Raw genomic sequence first — 16,500 nt, 5'->3', positions numbered from 1 at the left:
CTTTTGTTTTCCAACATTTTTCGGACTTTTTTTTCAAACTTTTTTTTTTTTTTTTTTACCTTTATCAGACATTGTTTAGACTTTTGTTTTCCAACATTTCTCAAACCTTTTTTTCAAACTTTTTTTTCAGACATTTTTTCAGATTTTTTTTTTCAAACTTTTGTTTTCCAACATTTTTCAAACTTTTTTTTTCAAACTTTTTTTTCAGACATTTTTTCGGACTTTTTTTTCAAACTTTTGTTTTCCAACATTTTTCAAACTTTTCTTTTCAAACTTTTTTTTCAGACATTTTTTCAGACTTTTTTTTCAAACTTTTTTTTCAGACATTTTTCGTTGTTTTTTTCAGACTTTTTTTTTTTTTTTTTTTTTACCTCTTTCAGGTATTGTTTAGACTGTTGTTTTCCAACATTTTTCAGACATTTTTCGGATTTTTTCTTTCAAACTTTTTTTCAGACATTTTTCGTTGTTTTTTTCAAACTTTTTTTTCAGACTCATATAAATATTTTTTTAAACTTTTTTTTCAGACACTGTTTCTTCCAGGAGACTGCTGTTCATGGCCCATGAGTTAAGTTTCACTTTCAATCAGCAACAATTTTAATTTTCACTTTTAACGTAGTTATTTTAAGCCCAACCATGATGTTTTTTTTCTCAACCTAACTACGTGACTGTTTCAATTTTTGTTTGAATTCACAACATTAAGCACGTGTTTAGTGCGACCGTAAAGTGACACCAAGGGGTCTGACAAAGCATCAGTATGTGATGCATATGCGGCGATCACAGCGAAGGCTTATCAAAAAAAGTAAATGTATACATAAATAAATAAATAAAACTACATCTTTAAAAAAATGCAACTATTTGTCAACCTCGCCCCGGTGCTGGCTGGCCCTCGTCGTGAGCGTTTCCTCCACCGCGACTGGCTCAGGGCGCGAGGGTAAAGGTGTCTCACGGCTCCAGTGCACCAGATTGATGCATTTAACTTTAAAATGTACAAAATGTTTTTTTGTGTCGTATTTCGTTAATAATTATTAAAGCAAACACAAAAAAAAGTGATTTCGTGACAATTATCACCTTGGTGAGATTCAAAAAATTTGGGCACCCAAAGGCAAAAACAGCTCGCCTATGCATTGTGACGAGTTGGGATGAGAACGGTTTCTAGTGAATTTATAGTCCTTTCCTTCTCTTTTTCACATTTCCCATCAATTCTCTGTCTTTCTTCCACTGTCTCTTTGCTTTCTCAGCATGTTCCTCTTGTGGCTGCATGTGGTGACCTCTGTTGTTGCCCTGTCCAACAATTTAGCAACAGTCCTCTGGTGATTTAAGGCTCCACATGTGGGAATAGTTTGTCTGCAGGAGGTCTCCCTTACCACGAGCAGAGAGATGGTGCTAGTCAGATTGAAGGGCGTCTGACGTGTGAATAAAGAATTCAAATATATAAATCTAATCCCGGGTTTTATATCGGCCATACTTTCCTGCCTCGTAGATCAGAAACAGCAGCAATTTTTTCGCTTTCGCTTCAGGTTTCTGAGGTGAAAACAGCGAGAGATTTAAAGCAAATGTTCCGTGCTCGTAACTAATAGTTATGAGGACTGCAGGAATAAGGGATTTGGGTGGATTCTTGAAGGAAGTTTTTGTTGGAGATCAGGTTCCTTACATCCCACAAGGCCTGTCATGTTCCAGCACGGAGAAAGAGAGAGAAATGTGAAAATATCAGTCAGCACGAGATCAGGGAGCTGCAGGGAGGTTATCAGCAACAACACACCCACATACGCCTTTTTCAGACATTAAAATATTCTGAAAAGCATCTTGAAGAGGATAAATGCTTTCCTTTAGCATAAAACTGATGATTTTGGGCATGTCAAAGGTATTATTTTGATCCTTAACTCTTATTTTTGGACATCTGTAACCTACACTTTACTACATTCTACTATGAACTACAAGTACTTCTGTGTTTCTGCAACTACGGGCAAGTCCCAGCAATGAAATTTTTGATTTATTTTCAAACTTGCAGTCCAATCCTTGTTGTTACCCATCTTGACATAAAATAATAATTACTAAATAATGTGATTTAATAAAATTTATGAGGCATTTTATGGGTCCAAACACCACTTTTCTTTATGTTAAGTTATGTAAAATCAGCTAATTCAATTACAATATGACATTATTTCAAATGGAATTGTTTCATATACATATTACTTTACACCATATTAAAATTATTTATTTGTTATTGTCTTTACCGCGACACAGAACAAATACCGTAGAAAAAGTTTTATTCAAAGCCAAACAAATCTAGTTACATTAGGACACATTAGACATTAGAATTGCAATATCTGTCATAAAAAAACATTTAAATTTTTTTTGTGTATGAAGAAGACATCTATGGTTACTGTCTTCAGGGTATAGAGAAAATCATTAATCCTATTTTTAGAAAATGTTTTATATCAATATTTACAATGATGCACAAAGCTTGATGGAAATTAATTTAAATGTATAAAATGAACGTTATTGTTAATGTTGTGGTAAGGACATTTAGTAAGACTAAGTGATGAAAACCATGCAAAAATAAACATGTTACAAATTAAAAACCTAACTTCTACATGTAATTTGTATTACATACTCATTCATAGAGGTTGCTTTTTTTAATTTGGGAGTGTCTTGTAGAAACAGCCACCTATGTTAAAACAACAGGGTAAATCTAGACAATCCCCTATCTTTGACTCAGTGGAGGCAAACCTCAGACATCTAATGGGAGGGGTTTGACATGTGTTTTGAATTAATGGCTGCTCCCTTTCCCTCACACGGCAACAATAGCACTCCGCTTTAGAAGTACAGCAGGATACTGAAGACAACGAGTCTGTTAAAAAAAGCTTTATTGAAGTTCGATGCAAACCAGTCGCATTTCATTACAACACACAGGTTTACAAAAATAGTATGTTTCCCTTTTTGTAAGACGCTTTTTTTCTGTGATATAAAAGGTTATTTATGTGTGTATCATAAGACCAAAACTCTCTAACAAGTCATTACTCTGCTATCTCAAGTGTTAATAGTAGAAACTGAGGCACATGTAACACTCCTGCGCAGAAAAACAAACAACGTTGGTGATTTTTATTTTATTACTTGACATGTTTACAAACATTGTTATTCATTTATGTGTGACCTACCTTGCGTTCATAACTCCTAAAAGGAATAGTTCAACATTTTGTGAAATATGATTTACTTTCTTTCCATGAGTTGGATGAGAAAATTGATACCACGCTCATTAGCATGAACCGAAGGTTATCCCTGTGCCTACAATTTAATTTCATCATTGGACTCTTTAGCCACGCCCCTTTTATAACTCATAAACCGTTTGTCATAGACTCTTGTGGCGTGCCCTTCACCAATGAAACAGGAACTATCTGCTGAGTGCAATGACACCTCACACAAGAGTCTACAACAAACGGTTCATGAGTTACGAAAGGGGGCGGGGCTAAAGAGTCCAATGATGCCTCCCACAAGAGTCTACAACAAACAGTTTGAGTTATGAAAGGGGGCGGGGCTAAATAGTCCAATGATGCCTCCTACAAGTGTCTACGACAAATGGTTCATGCGTTATGAAAGGGGGCGTGGCTAAAGAGTCCAATGATGCCTCCCACAAGAGTCTACGACAAACAGTTTGAGTTATGAAAGGGGGTGGGGCTAAAGAGTCCAATGATGCCTCCCACAAGAGTCTACGACAAACAGTTTGAGTTATGAAAGGGGGCGTGGCTAAAGAGTCCAATGATGCCTCCCACAAGAGTCTACGACAAACAGTTTGAGTTATGAAAGGGGGTGGGGCTAAAGAGTCCAATGATGCCTCCCACAAGACTCTACGACAAATGGTTCATGAGTTATGAAAGGGGGCGTGGCTAAATAGTCCAATGATGCCTCCTACAAGAGTCTACGACAAATGGTTCATGCGTTATGAAAGGGGGCGTGGCTAAAGAGTCCAATGATGCCTCCTAAAAGAGTCTACGACAAATGGTTCATGAGTTATGAAAGGGGGCGTGGCTAAATAGTCCAATGATGCCTCCTACAAGAGTCTACGACAAATGGTTCATGAGTTATGAAAGGGGGCGTGGCTAAAGAGTCCAATGATGCCTCCTAAAAGAGTCTACGACAAATGGATCATGAGTTACGAAAGGGGGTGTGGCTAAAGAGTCCAATGATGCCTCCTAAAAAGTCTACGGCAAACAGTTCAGGAGTAGTGAAAGGGGCGTGGCTTAATTGTAGGGGCGGGGATAACCTTCACCAATGAAACAGGCACTCTCTGCTGAGTGCAATGTCGCCTCCCACAAGAGTCTATTCACTGATTCAACACTGATCATAAAATGACAGCTTTGCCCAGAGGATGAAAGAAATGTCTTCAGAGTACCCGCTCTGAAATACCAAAAGCAAACTCATTTTATTTTTTACACTTTAAAGGCCTTTACACACTGGAAGCGTTTTTTTTTCATGCTATTAATTAGCATTTTTCATTTTTTTGGAACAAAGTCGATTGTCTGAGCTCTTGCGTCGCGATAACAGGCATCAACCAATCACATTGTGTGCAACCGGTTGAGTTGCGTCTATATTTATGGTTTTGGTGGTTTGATAACAACCTCAAACATTCCTTTGCTTCCAGTCCACTCAACAAGACTTCAATAGGTCTGTTTTTTATTACCGTTGATCTCATCGTCTAAGACACGTTTTTAATTCTGTTAAAAATATGTCATGTATAGATGGACGGGCTGTCTTTGGGTTTTCTTTGGCTATGATGTACAAGGTCAGAGCCATCAAAAGTAATAATGAGAGCCATGTGTAGTGTGAAGGCAGTTTTCTCTCAACATACCACAGTATTTATAATCTGTCCAAACACAGTCCATTTCTGGCTTTAGGTGCTCTTCTGTCTGTCTCGCTTCTCAACAACAGTTCAGTTCTGTTTCCTATTTTCTAGAACGTCCTCTTGGTTCATTTCATGTGGCCGTGTCATAATATCAGGGGAATGCCTCCTTTAAAGCCCCGTCTTCAATTCCATTTGTCACATTTGTTCACGAAGCTCTCGACTGTCTTGCGTAATCCCATCAAAAATGGATTACTGCGTCTCCAGTCGCAATGGATGATATTCCTTCATCTGTCAATAGTTCTTCTTTGTACCGGACAAAATCACCTCCGAGTCCAACGTCTTCGTCCATCTTCCTACTGTCTCTTGGACGCCGTAGCAGGTGTCACGGTCCGCTCCTGGATGTGGGGGTAAGGCACGCCTGGAGGTCCAGGTGTTCCTGGTGGTCCAGGTGCCCCTACTGGCCCTGGTTTCCCCCTTGCTCCTGGTGGCCCAATAATGCCCGGTAGTCCTACCTGACCCTGGATCCCTGGAATCCCTCCGTGTCCCGGGCTGCCGTCTAGACCGTCTAGGCCAGGGTTACCATTCTCGCCCTTCTGACCACCTGGTCCTGGCGGGCCAATAACTCCTTTAACTCCTTTGACTCCTACTGCTCCTCTATTGCCAATGGGGCCTGTTTCCCCCAGTACTCCTGTGGGCCCAGGAGAACCCTTCTCTCCAGCAGTTCCTCGGCCTCCTATAGGGCCTCGGTCGCCTTTGCTCCCAGTCAGTCCAACAGGTCCTTTAGAGCCGGCCTCACCACGGTTTCCTTTGGGCCCTGGTTTTCCAGGAGCGCCTGTTGAGAGAGGACGGTGAGGTTCAATGTTCATTTTGGCAGCTATTTTAAATTTAGTCTTAGTCTTAAAACGAAAATGCTGATTAGTGTTAGACACATTTTAGTCATTTTTATCCTTCATAGTTTTAGTCGACGATAACTAGCAAGACCCTGTCGGGGTTTATTTCACAACAATGACCGGCTCACTATACATTATCCCCTACATGTTTCATAGGCTATGCAATGCTGTCAGAGAATATGCAATATGTTGCTATGGAAACAAGGCTTTGATTGAGGAAAATCACACTTGGTATTATTTAGTATATGCACAATTTGTATGTTTTATTTAAATTACGATTAATCGGTTGATTGATTGTTAGTGTTACCAATGATCGATTAAGGAAAGTGCTTACAATTTGCATCCATATGTGACAACATCTACCGTACCTTTTAGTATAGTGAAGTTCTTTATGAGCTGGATATGGTGAACATCCACGAGCTTCATCTCCTCCATCACCATGGACAGGTTCCTGACGTCCACGTCCAGTCGGACAGTCAACAACATGTTTTGTTGTCTCAGTATTTCGGCCAAGTCGAGGAGTAACAAGACGGTGCTGTTCAGGTTCTGGACAAAAGAGGAGGAAGAAGAAGAGGAAGTGAGGATAAAGATAGGAGCAAAAATGGGAAAATCAGCAAGTATACAAATACAAAGAATAGAGAAATCTGGTAAACTAAAGTACAGAACATCTCATTGGCAGACTGGGCAAAGTGTCAAAAAGTTAAAAATCATCTCAGCCAATATTTAAGCTAAGTGATACGTCATCGCTGTCAACAGAATACATGGAACGGCGTTTCCTACCTGTAGGTCTTCAGTGTGTCTGCCCATGCGACCCTGGCAGGACGAGCTCTCGATGTTGATGTACTTGTACATGCTCTGGACGTGGCTGACGGTGGCGTTGATGCTGGAGGAGATTGTGTCGATCTCCATGGAGATGGAGTTCAGACGACCGTCCAATGCAGAGAAACGCTCACCTGTCCGGTTCTCATAGTACCTAAAGAGAGACGGTTGAGGATGGTTAAAGTGTGAGTTGTTATTTTTTCCTGAGGGGGGCGGTTGGTTTATGTTTGGGGTTTATGGGGTTAACCCCTTTTGTGCACATGCCTACCGACATCACCAGCCAAGTGGTAAAAGTTGAGATTAGGGTCAGGGGTCAAATTTTGGAGCAAAGGCAGGGATCAGACATGAAAGGTTACGGTTCACCTCTAAGGAATTGGTGTAAGTCAATACAATGTCATCTCATGTGTGGTAGTACATGTGTGTGTTACCTGGAATGGTAGTGAAGGTCATGCATGTTCTCCTCATGTTCATCCATGAAAGACGTCACATTGTCAAGCTGCATCTGCAGGTTCATCACCTGGAGGAAATACAGACATGTAGTACTTCTTTACTTGTGAGGACCCTCATTGACATACTGTTAATTCTCTTATAAAGGTCAGGTAAAAAAATCATTGAGGGGAATGAAATCACCTGTAGCATGGTCGGTTCAGCATAATAATGTATTTCCACAGCAATACACAGTTTTTTTTCCCGATCAATGTTAAGTTGCCGTCATTTAAACTACATTTTTCACATTAAAAGCCTACCAGTCACAGGCAGACTGGAAGACTATTAATGTGGAAAACCTGCTGGGGTTGAGTTGCATTCATGATAGCTTAACATTGATCAGGAATTATGTTAAAGTGACAGGACTGGAGTTAATTGCGTAATGAAAACAGCATTTCTGTGTTGAGTATGACATGACTCTATTGTTGTTGGTGTGCTGATGGAATCAGTGCTGTGGAAATGTACATAACATTAATAGTGAATTTATCAAGACAAGAGGTAAACATGTAGGAAGTTTTGAGTTTGTATTAATTGGGAATCAGGAGAAAAGGCCTATCTCTAATGTATACCTTTTCCAAATATAGCCCTGGTTCTCTCTGCCATTGAGGTGCCACTATTTGAGAATTTTTGGTAATGCGTTACATAGATTCAAACCTTGATTTTAACTTTACTTCTAAAACCAAGTCTTAACCCTCAAAAATACTTTTTACGAGGTAAGAAATGTCCAAAATGTCCAAAATGTCCTCACTGTGTCAGCACTTTCGAGATTCAAATTGGTCTTACTGGTGTACAAGTAAAAGAAACAGAAAAAGGAAACGACAGGATTCAGCCAACAACTCTTCTTTTTCCTAAAGGAATGTTTTGTTCTTTTTAAATCAAACTTGCAAACACAAACACAAACTCACACACCTGCTGGGTGAGGTCGTAGTACACCTCAGTGGACATGGCTGTTCTCTGGTGATCTGCTATGATGTTGTTTTGGAGGAAGCGCATCGTTTGCGTGGTGCTGCTGGTGTTGGATTTCATGGTGCTCAGAACTCGGCTGTAGTTCTGCCAGTCGGTGGTCAACTTATGGAGGACCAGAGTCTCCTCATCTGCTTTTCTCTGCAGGGCATCTATCCACATTGTACTGGAGGGCAGAGGCAAACACAGAAGACATGTGAGGGGCAGTTTAAAAAACAAATAAAAAAAGATGGATGATAAACTCCCATTGGTTACACTCTATAGTAGGTTTACGCATTATGTGTCCCAGCTGTGCCTTCTTCAAATGGGAAATCCCAGATGTTATTGTTATTGTACTTTGCCTTCGTAAATAAGGATTTGCTTGTCAGAAAACTGCAGTTGTGGCTATTACTCTGGCTTCTTGCCTGCTGTCAGCCACTGATTTGAAGTTCCCACTAGGTCAGTTCACTAAAAGGTCATAAACACGTGTAGCTAACAAGACGTGATAATAATCTAGTATGGGGTTGATAAAATCATTACACTAGTAAAACACTAAGGCCTAAAAAATGTCAGAGTTAAAACAACACGATTGCCCGTTGTTGTCGTTGTTACCTGTCTTCATAATATGTGTCTTTTGTCAACTAATCTTTAGATGAGGTTGACTAAATATGATTAAAACCACCATGGATGTTTGATCTCAGGACTAAGACTAAATCTAAGAATAGCTGATAAAATGAACACTATACTATAGTAATTCATAGTCAATAGTCGATATCTGTGTTTCAAGTATAAAATAGGTCTTTTCAATCACCTGAGTGCCACCGTGGTGTTAACCTGCTGAGCTGTAGCTTTGATGTCGTACTGATCGTCCCCCAGCGTCTTCATTTTCTCTTCAGTTTCCTCCATCACGTCCTTCCAGCCCTCCACCCGATCCATGTATCTTTCCAGCGACTGGTTGAGAAGTTTGATTGACATGAGGTGGTTTTGCATGTCGCGTGTCAGCCGGTTGCTGGTGGTCTTTAGCGTGGTCTGGGTCTGGGAGGCCTGGTCCAGGACCTGGAGGGGGGCAGGGATCAAAGAGGTAGAGATTGTGATCAGAAATTGATCTGTATAAGATTTTTATTTTCTCAAAGCTCAAATGTAATGATCTGTTTTTTTATTTTTACAAATTAAGTATCTTTGGGTTTCAGACTTTTGGTTGAACAAAACAAGAAAGTTGAAGATGTCGCCTTCGTCTTTTAGATCTTCTTTTGTGATTCGCCACACAGTACCTGCTCCTGTCCCAGTATCATTCTCTGGATGTCCTCAAACTCCCTCTTCAGCCTGCTGATCTCCTCGCTGTACAGAGTCACATCCAGACAGCCAGAACAGTTAGAGGTGGAGCTCAGATCTGAGAGAGAAAAGGAGGGGAGATGAGAAGTCTAGATGTCTGTATATGATATATAAACGCTTCTGGTAACCATATGTGTGGGAGAGAAAAACATATTTTGAGCTCGCCTGACATCACACTTAATCATCCGTAATGCTTCACACTTCATGGATGACCTTAAAACACCTGGTACACATGCACATATATCTATGTACTTGACAAAATAATCGCACCACAAGGTCCATTTATTGGCTGTTCAGGTTCATATCGTCTTTCCCAGCAGATGGGAAGATACTTATTATCACTAAATGTTACTGTAACTGTTCCAAACAGCTACTAAATTAACTTTGCTGTGAAATTATTTTTGTCAACTCTCAATTTTTAAGCCAACATGAACGAGAAGTCCTTAATGTGCTCAGAAAAATGGAAACTTGAACGTCTACATTTCCATGACAACTGAGCAAAAGATCCAGAATAGCTTGGGAATGGACCTTGTGGTGAAATTGTATTGTCGAGGTCAAGAATGAACTTGCGAACAATTAACAATCTCAAGACCAGAAGGCTGTGAATGAATCAATTTATTGGAGTTTCTAAGAATGTATGAAATCCTCAAAATTAGTAGGAAAGTAAACCAAATTTCCCATTTGTATATTTAAAAAAATATTCTTTTTAGTTATTACTCAAGAAACTTTGAATAACTCTATGTTCACTGTGTGCATAAGTGTCTTTCCATTGCTTTTGTTTAGGGTTTATTGGGCCAACTTAACTCAATATAAAACTAGAATTACCACCTTGCGGGTGTATGCCTCCGCCAACCAGTCAAGCTGCAGTTGCAAAATGTCATCTCTTCCTAATTTTATCATATTTGTGTGAAATGATCATAATTAGCATTTGAATTCTTGAGTTAATGCCAAAAATGTGTCTTGTGAGATCACAGTGACCTTTGACCTTTGGGCACCAAAATCGAATCAGTTCATCCTGGAGTTCACGTTTGTGCCAAATTTGAAGAAATTCCCTCCAGGCGTTCCTGAGATGTTGCTTCATGAGAATGGACCAGTCGTATAACCCAAAATCATAATGTTTCCAGCCACAGCTGTCGCTGGCGTGGAGGCATAAAAATGACCATTTGTAAGTAATTCCAGCTACTTTACCGTCTATTCCTTGCTGAGCCCTGGTGATCTTGTTGTGGTAGACGGACTCCTCCTCAGACAGGTTGTCAACCTTCCTGAACACTGGAGACACAGAGAAGTCGATCAAGTTAATTAAAGAAAAAAATGTTCAAGGGTTGTAAAATTGCATATTCTTATTCCCGAGTTCAGGATTTACATTTCAGTGAAGGAACACAATATTATTCTTATGGAAGTCAGTGTAAGTCAATGGGGAGTTAAACCGATGAGCTTTAAACATGCAAATAATCATGAAAATAACCTGAACACCGAGGAGCAGATACAGAAATGATTAACATCAGCAGTACTTCAGTGTTTACAGGACATGGGAAGTATTTAACGGAGTAAAAACAGGAAGTTTTAATTCAAGCCCTGACAACAAAACACGCAACGTTTTCATTAGCTAACAAAAGCAACCAAAACACTGATTAATATTGGTTTAACCAGATGGCCAGGCCCTGTTCCTCCAACATATTTCCCAAGAGAGCAACAACCATTTAGTGAGTGTGAGTTTAAGAAGTGTGCAAGAGAGTGTAAGTTAGTATAATGTGTGTTCGCAGACCTTTTTCAGCATCGTAAGCTCCGACTCGGGGGATTAATGCAGGTCTGTTCCATAATGTGTTTGCATATAGAAATGCTTCCACATGCGTTGTGCACATACCACCTGCTCTACTGCATTAGCTGCTGTGACAGTGACGCTGAACATGGTTCCGGGCTTTTGGTAAATTCTGTGTAAAAATGCTTAAGCAATATAAGTATAGACTGCAAATCAGCCCCTATAGATTCCTTCACATGCGTTACCAGCAGTATTTGTTTTTGGCAATATGTATTTCCCTCCCAACAATCCTGCTTGTTTTCCTAGATACAAAGAGCTGAATGATGTGTTACTTCATTCCACATTTGTTACTTCACAGATGTTTGCTGGAGAATTTGTTTTTTATAAAACAGATGTTCAGCAGGGAACAGAAAATCAAAGGTTATTTGTTTCTGTTTTTCCTCGTGCATATGCACAGTCGGGATGTGCAGCCAAGTGAAATATCTTTTCTGTTTGTACTTATGTTTCCAGGGCTTTGGTGTTGTACAGCTGTGTTGGACGTTGACACAAATATAAACTAAGCTCTGATTCTGTGTATAAAAGAGCAGGGATTCTGTGTGTGTGGTGTGCGTGTTTATATGTGTGTTGGCACACATTTGGGTACAATGAATGTTTGCAAATGTTGATTTATCTGTGGATGCTCAATATACTATATCAAAATATTGACATTTACAAAATGATAATTATGTTTCCCCAGAATATTGTTCTTGTCAGCAGGGCGCTGAAATTCTCCATTGAAATTAAGGATGATATCTCATCTTTGTGCAGACATTTGACTTTGCAACGAAAGATATTGTTTAATATTATTATAATGTTAAACATTTACTTGTTAGAAACAGCTGGTGTCAGTTTAACTCTTCTACCCTCACTATGCATGCACTTTCAATATTATTGGCAGTATAACTAACAGAAAACGCTGTGTAAAGAAATATGTGTAACGACCACGACCTCTTAACAGAGCATTACGTGGTCGTGACATGTAATTGGCTGTCATCCATTGTTCTCCTTTTCTCTCCCCAGCGAAGGGCTAGTTCCCGGCCACCTCGGAAAAACAAACGTGACGTCATGTTTGTTATTTCTAGACATAATTAGTTATGGTGCCTTCAAATGGGGTCGTGTTTACCATGTTTACGAGATGAGTCCATATGAACGCCCCTCCCTCATGTCGTATTCACAACCTCGTCAGTGAAAAGTTTCTGAAAGCTCAGAGTTAACGAGTTGTGACGTGTTTGTTGACGTTGTGAGAAATGGCGGAGGCCATGGAAGTTCATTTTACGATGCATAATAAGTTAATATATTGTAGTCGTATATTGTTTTTCTTGGTAATTTTATAATATGTTTGAGGAAAATGTTGATATTCCCAACTACCTCATCTCTTTCCTCTGTCATTATGCCTTTGCATTTTCTGCATTATGTTACCCACTTACTATCTTGCTAAATCATTAGCCTCTGTGGCTTCTGGATGTGGATAGTAACGTTATTATTGCCGTTGCTTAGCAGCTGTGTTCTCACGACTAAACCACTTGAACGCCACGTATATCGTGTACACGACTCGCCATGTTGTAAACACAAGCTCACGAGTTTCAGCATTAAACTGCTACGGAGCACAGCCAGTAGTGGTTACTATAGCAACAAAATGTTCCAACTAACACCAACTGCTGGTGGCGGGACAGAAACTGTGCAGTATATCTACATGTTTCCAGCACATGTGTAAGTAAATTAATATTCATTCTGTACCCGAATGAAAGCTTGTTCGTGTGTTGTGGGATTTTAAATCACTCTCCCTAAGCCCCACTCTCTCTCCCTCTCTCTCTCTCTCTCTCTCTCTCTCTCTCTCTCTCTCTCTCTCTCTCTCTCTCTCTCTACTTTTGAGATCCCCAAACAGTAGTAAAAGATGAAGATTTACGGCTTTCAAACCCAATAAAATGTGATGTTAATGTGAACAGCATCTGCTGGTGCTGAGCAGCTGTCAGGTAAAACATGGCACACGGGGCCCAGGACCACATTCATTTGATCTATGGGAGTTACGTGTTTTATTAAGACGCACACACACACATAGAAAAGTATGATTTTTTTCCCATGACAAGCCTACTTCTCACTCTTAATGCAGTGTCAGCATTAATATGTGGGATTAATCACAAGGCTGTTGACTACATCCTCCCTGAGAGATTAGTGTCTCTGTGAGGGATATAATATAATATATGGGCTACTTCTGGCTTAGAGACTTTTACTCACCAAGTGATGCCAGCACTGCCACAGTGATGATGAGGAACGCTACGAATCCATAGAGGACTTTGACAGCCAGCTGGAGAGAGTGGCTCTGCTGGCACCTCATGCAGCCACCTCTGCTGCGACCTGGAGGGATAATGATTCAATATACACATAAATAAAAAGAAAAATGTCACAATCTGATAAGTATGTGCGCCTACATTTGATTTCATTATTCAACTACGTAAAAATATTAGTTATGTCAGTTTTACCTGTTTGGAGATGACACAATATAAATATACTATAATGTAATAACAACACATGTACTTAAGTATCATAAGTAAACATACTCATTACAAAGAATGGCACACTACTGTATGTGTTATGTACAGTTCAGTGTGTTATAGATTTATAATATAATATTATCCGTAGAGTAGACGTACTGATTATTTTCATCATTGATTAATCTGCCAATTACTGTCTTGAACGACCAAATTGGTCTATATAATGTCCCTAAAGCTATTTACCATAGTTTATTATCATATAAGACTAAGGAAATGCATTTTTTCCCTTAAAAAATTACCTAAACTATTAATCGATTCACAAAATTGTTTTTTTGTTTTTTTTATACTATACTGTTTGTCAGATATTTTTTTACTGATAGTAGCATTTTAATGTTGTAGGGTGGAAGTGGAGCTAATTTTAACAGCTTTAGTAGAAGTTTAATATTTGATCAGATGACTATATGTTATGGTAGGAAAGTCTAAATCTGCAAAGTTGTAACTATAGCTATTAAATAAATGTAGCTGAGGCATTTTTTCCTTCTGAAATATAGTCATTGCAGAGCCACACTCAGGCATATATATATATATATATATAGCCCATTTCATTGCCATTCTGTTGCTAGGGCAACAGCTTTGGTCCAAGTTTACTTCCTGTCAGCTACTGCATTAACACACGTTGCAACAGGAAATACAAAGGGACCCATTTACAAGGTTTATGTTGTCAAGTTTGAAAAGGTTTATACAAGTCATGCATGTAGACACACACACATGGCCTATGTGTACACAGCATGTCAGGGGTGAATAAAAACATAATGCTGATAACTATTATTATTATTATTTTGCAGATTATTTGTTGTTGTTAGAGTGTGTGTGTGTGTGTGTGTGTGTGTGTGTGTGTGTGTGTGTGTGTGTGTGTGTGTGTGTGTGTGTGTGTGTGTGTGTCCTTCACCTCTAAATGAAGGCATTTCCTCCTCTCCATTGAAATCCTCCTCTGAAAAACAAGACAAGGAAAAAATGTAAACATGACAAATTGAAAACACAATGTTCTACTACTGATAACAAAGACATCATGTAATATACAAGCTTTAATAGTTTTGTACTACAAGGGAGTCACATTATTCACTCTGCAGATCACTGAAACTGCACTTTTGTTCTCTTGTCTTTTTATTTTCTTAATAGAGACAACATGGACTAAACCGACCTTGCTTGACTTACAACTCTGCAAATGATGGGTTTTAATTTAAGGAATAGTTTGTCACTTAATTGCTTCCTTGCCGAGAGCTGGATTAGAAGACTAGAGATGATCTTAGTTTAGCATTAAGACTGTAAACAGGAGGAAGCTTAGCCTCCCTCTAACACCGCAAATTGCCATTTTTGCATTTCTGTTTGTGCACAGATTAAACAAATAAGATACAACATGTCAAGCTGGAAGCATTAACTAGCTAGCTTCCAGTCTTAATACTAAACTAAGGAAATCTCCTCCTGATCCTAGCTCTTACTTAACACAGAGACATGAGAGTGGTGTCAATTTTCTCATCTTTCTCTCCTAAAGAAAGCTAATGAATGTCCCAAAATGTCAGACTATTCTTTTAACACATAATGGAACACCCTTCAAAGCATGCTTAAAGCTTATTTACTTTTTTTTATCAAGGTGAATCTTGCAAAATCAAGTATAAGGGCAGCAAACGACTAGCAAAAAATTATGGAAATTAAAAAGTATAACTTCTAAATTGACATTATCATGTGGCTGATGATTACGTATAATGAACTGGTTGACATTCATGTTTCTTAGACAATAGAAAACCTTGATAATTACCTTTGAAAAGCTGGTTCTCGTATCCACCATAGTTGTCTGCCAAAAGAGAAAGAAAGAGAAGAAAAAAAGGCATTTAACTGACTGAAACTAATTCTGCTGAAGCCACTAACAAGTTTTATTACTCCTGTCATAAATCATACAAACCAGCTGCCTCCCCCTGAAGTCTCCGTATAGTACTGTGCATGTTCAGTATGAGACTGATATCTTAGCACAATAATAAGGAAGGTTTTTGTTCTGCTCAAATGTTTTCTCTGAGCTGAGCTGCCCACTCAGGAGAAAACAGCCCCACAGTGGTGCAAAGCATGAGAACAGTTGTTGGTTTTGTGTGCTGATTCTGGTGGGAGTATTGTGTGTCTGAGGAGGGTTGTCATCACACAGGCTTTGCTGAAATAAGGACTGAAATAAGAAGCATGACGTCCACAGAACACAACCAGAGGGCCTTATAAACCGCACAAGGACTAGAAGAATACATTAAACGTCATGTTTTCATAACTGTATGTAACAGCAATGGACTTTATACAACACGTCATTAACTGTACACCACCCAAACTGCACACCTTAGGTACAGAACACTCAGTGGAGCTGCAGGAGAGGCTGTTTCTGAATGAAAAGAGCTGGGAAACACTTTCATATACACTCATTGACAGGAAGAAAAAAGAGGTTTGGCAGGTTGTTGAGTAGCTGAAGAGAGACAGTTGGACGTGGAGTTGGCCGTGTTGATACTGCCAAAGGAGCTGGCATTCAAGCAAACAGTGTCAGACTGCGGAAACATTGTTGTATAATGTAATATATGCAGTCACATATGCTACTGCAGACTTACTTCAGTGCTGCACCTGAAAGTGAGCACAGCTAAATGACTTTGCAGTGACGTCTGTGATTGTGGAAATGTGGAAAATGTGTTGACTGAGTCTAGACAGACGTGATGTAATTTAAAGGAATATGTAGATTGTGAATCCACCAGTGAGCTTTAAGGTGGCTCTGAAAGGTTTCAAGAGTTTTTCTTGTTGAACGTCAATGGGGCTTAGGCTACGATCTGACGGTGCGGCGAAAACACAAGTCCTCCCAATCATTTTGAATGGGGGTAG

General features: G+C 39.3%; 2 protein-coding genes across 5 annotated transcripts in view; one reads left to right on the top strand and one right to left on the bottom strand.

Moving 5' to 3' along the window:
- clu (clusterin) overlaps positions 1–16,500 on the top strand; it is a 169,555-nt gene that overhangs the window by 125,164 nt on the left and 27,891 nt on the right. The window lies entirely within an intron of this gene.
- The window catches only part of scara3 (scavenger receptor class A, member 3), a 29,772-nt gene continuing 16,122 nt past the window's right edge, over positions 2,851–16,500 (bottom strand). Inside the window, exons 1-13 of one of the 4 annotated variants that reach the window (XR_012591420.1) lie at positions 15,560–15,614; positions 15,416–15,451; positions 14,549–14,590; positions 13,343–13,462; positions 10,498–10,578; positions 9,249–9,367; positions 8,789–9,033; positions 7,945–8,164; positions 6,978–7,066; positions 6,511–6,703; positions 6,099–6,276; positions 3,510–5,672; positions 2,851–3,356 (exon numbers count right to left, since the gene is read on the bottom strand). Coding sequence is in view for 2 of the 4 variants with exons in the window: in XM_074615785.1 (XP_074471886.1) it covers positions 5,194–5,672; positions 6,099–6,276; positions 6,511–6,703; positions 6,978–7,066; positions 7,945–8,164; positions 8,789–9,033; positions 9,249–9,367; positions 10,498–10,578; positions 13,343–13,462; positions 14,549–14,590; positions 15,416–15,451 (1,802 nt within the window). In the remaining 2 variants the exon portion in view is untranslated. Of the gene's footprint in view, positions 3,357–3,509; positions 5,673–6,098; positions 6,277–6,510; positions 6,704–6,977; positions 7,067–7,944; positions 8,165–8,788; positions 9,034–9,248; positions 9,368–10,497; positions 10,579–13,342; positions 13,463–14,548; positions 14,591–15,415; positions 15,453–15,559; positions 15,615–16,500 lie in introns of those variants that run through there. The other 3 variants (XR_012591421.1, XM_074615786.1, XM_074615785.1) reach the window with 3 other exon arrangements.

The sequence above is a fragment of the Sebastes fasciatus genome, chromosome 18 (assembly GCF_043250625.1).
Source record: "Sebastes fasciatus isolate fSebFas1 chromosome 18, fSebFas1.pri, whole genome shotgun sequence".
NCBI lineage: Eukaryota > Metazoa > Chordata > Actinopteri > Perciformes > Sebastidae > Sebastes > Sebastes fasciatus.
Note: the sequence above shows the minus strand (reverse complement) of the source record. Positions and strands in the feature narration are given on the sequence as shown.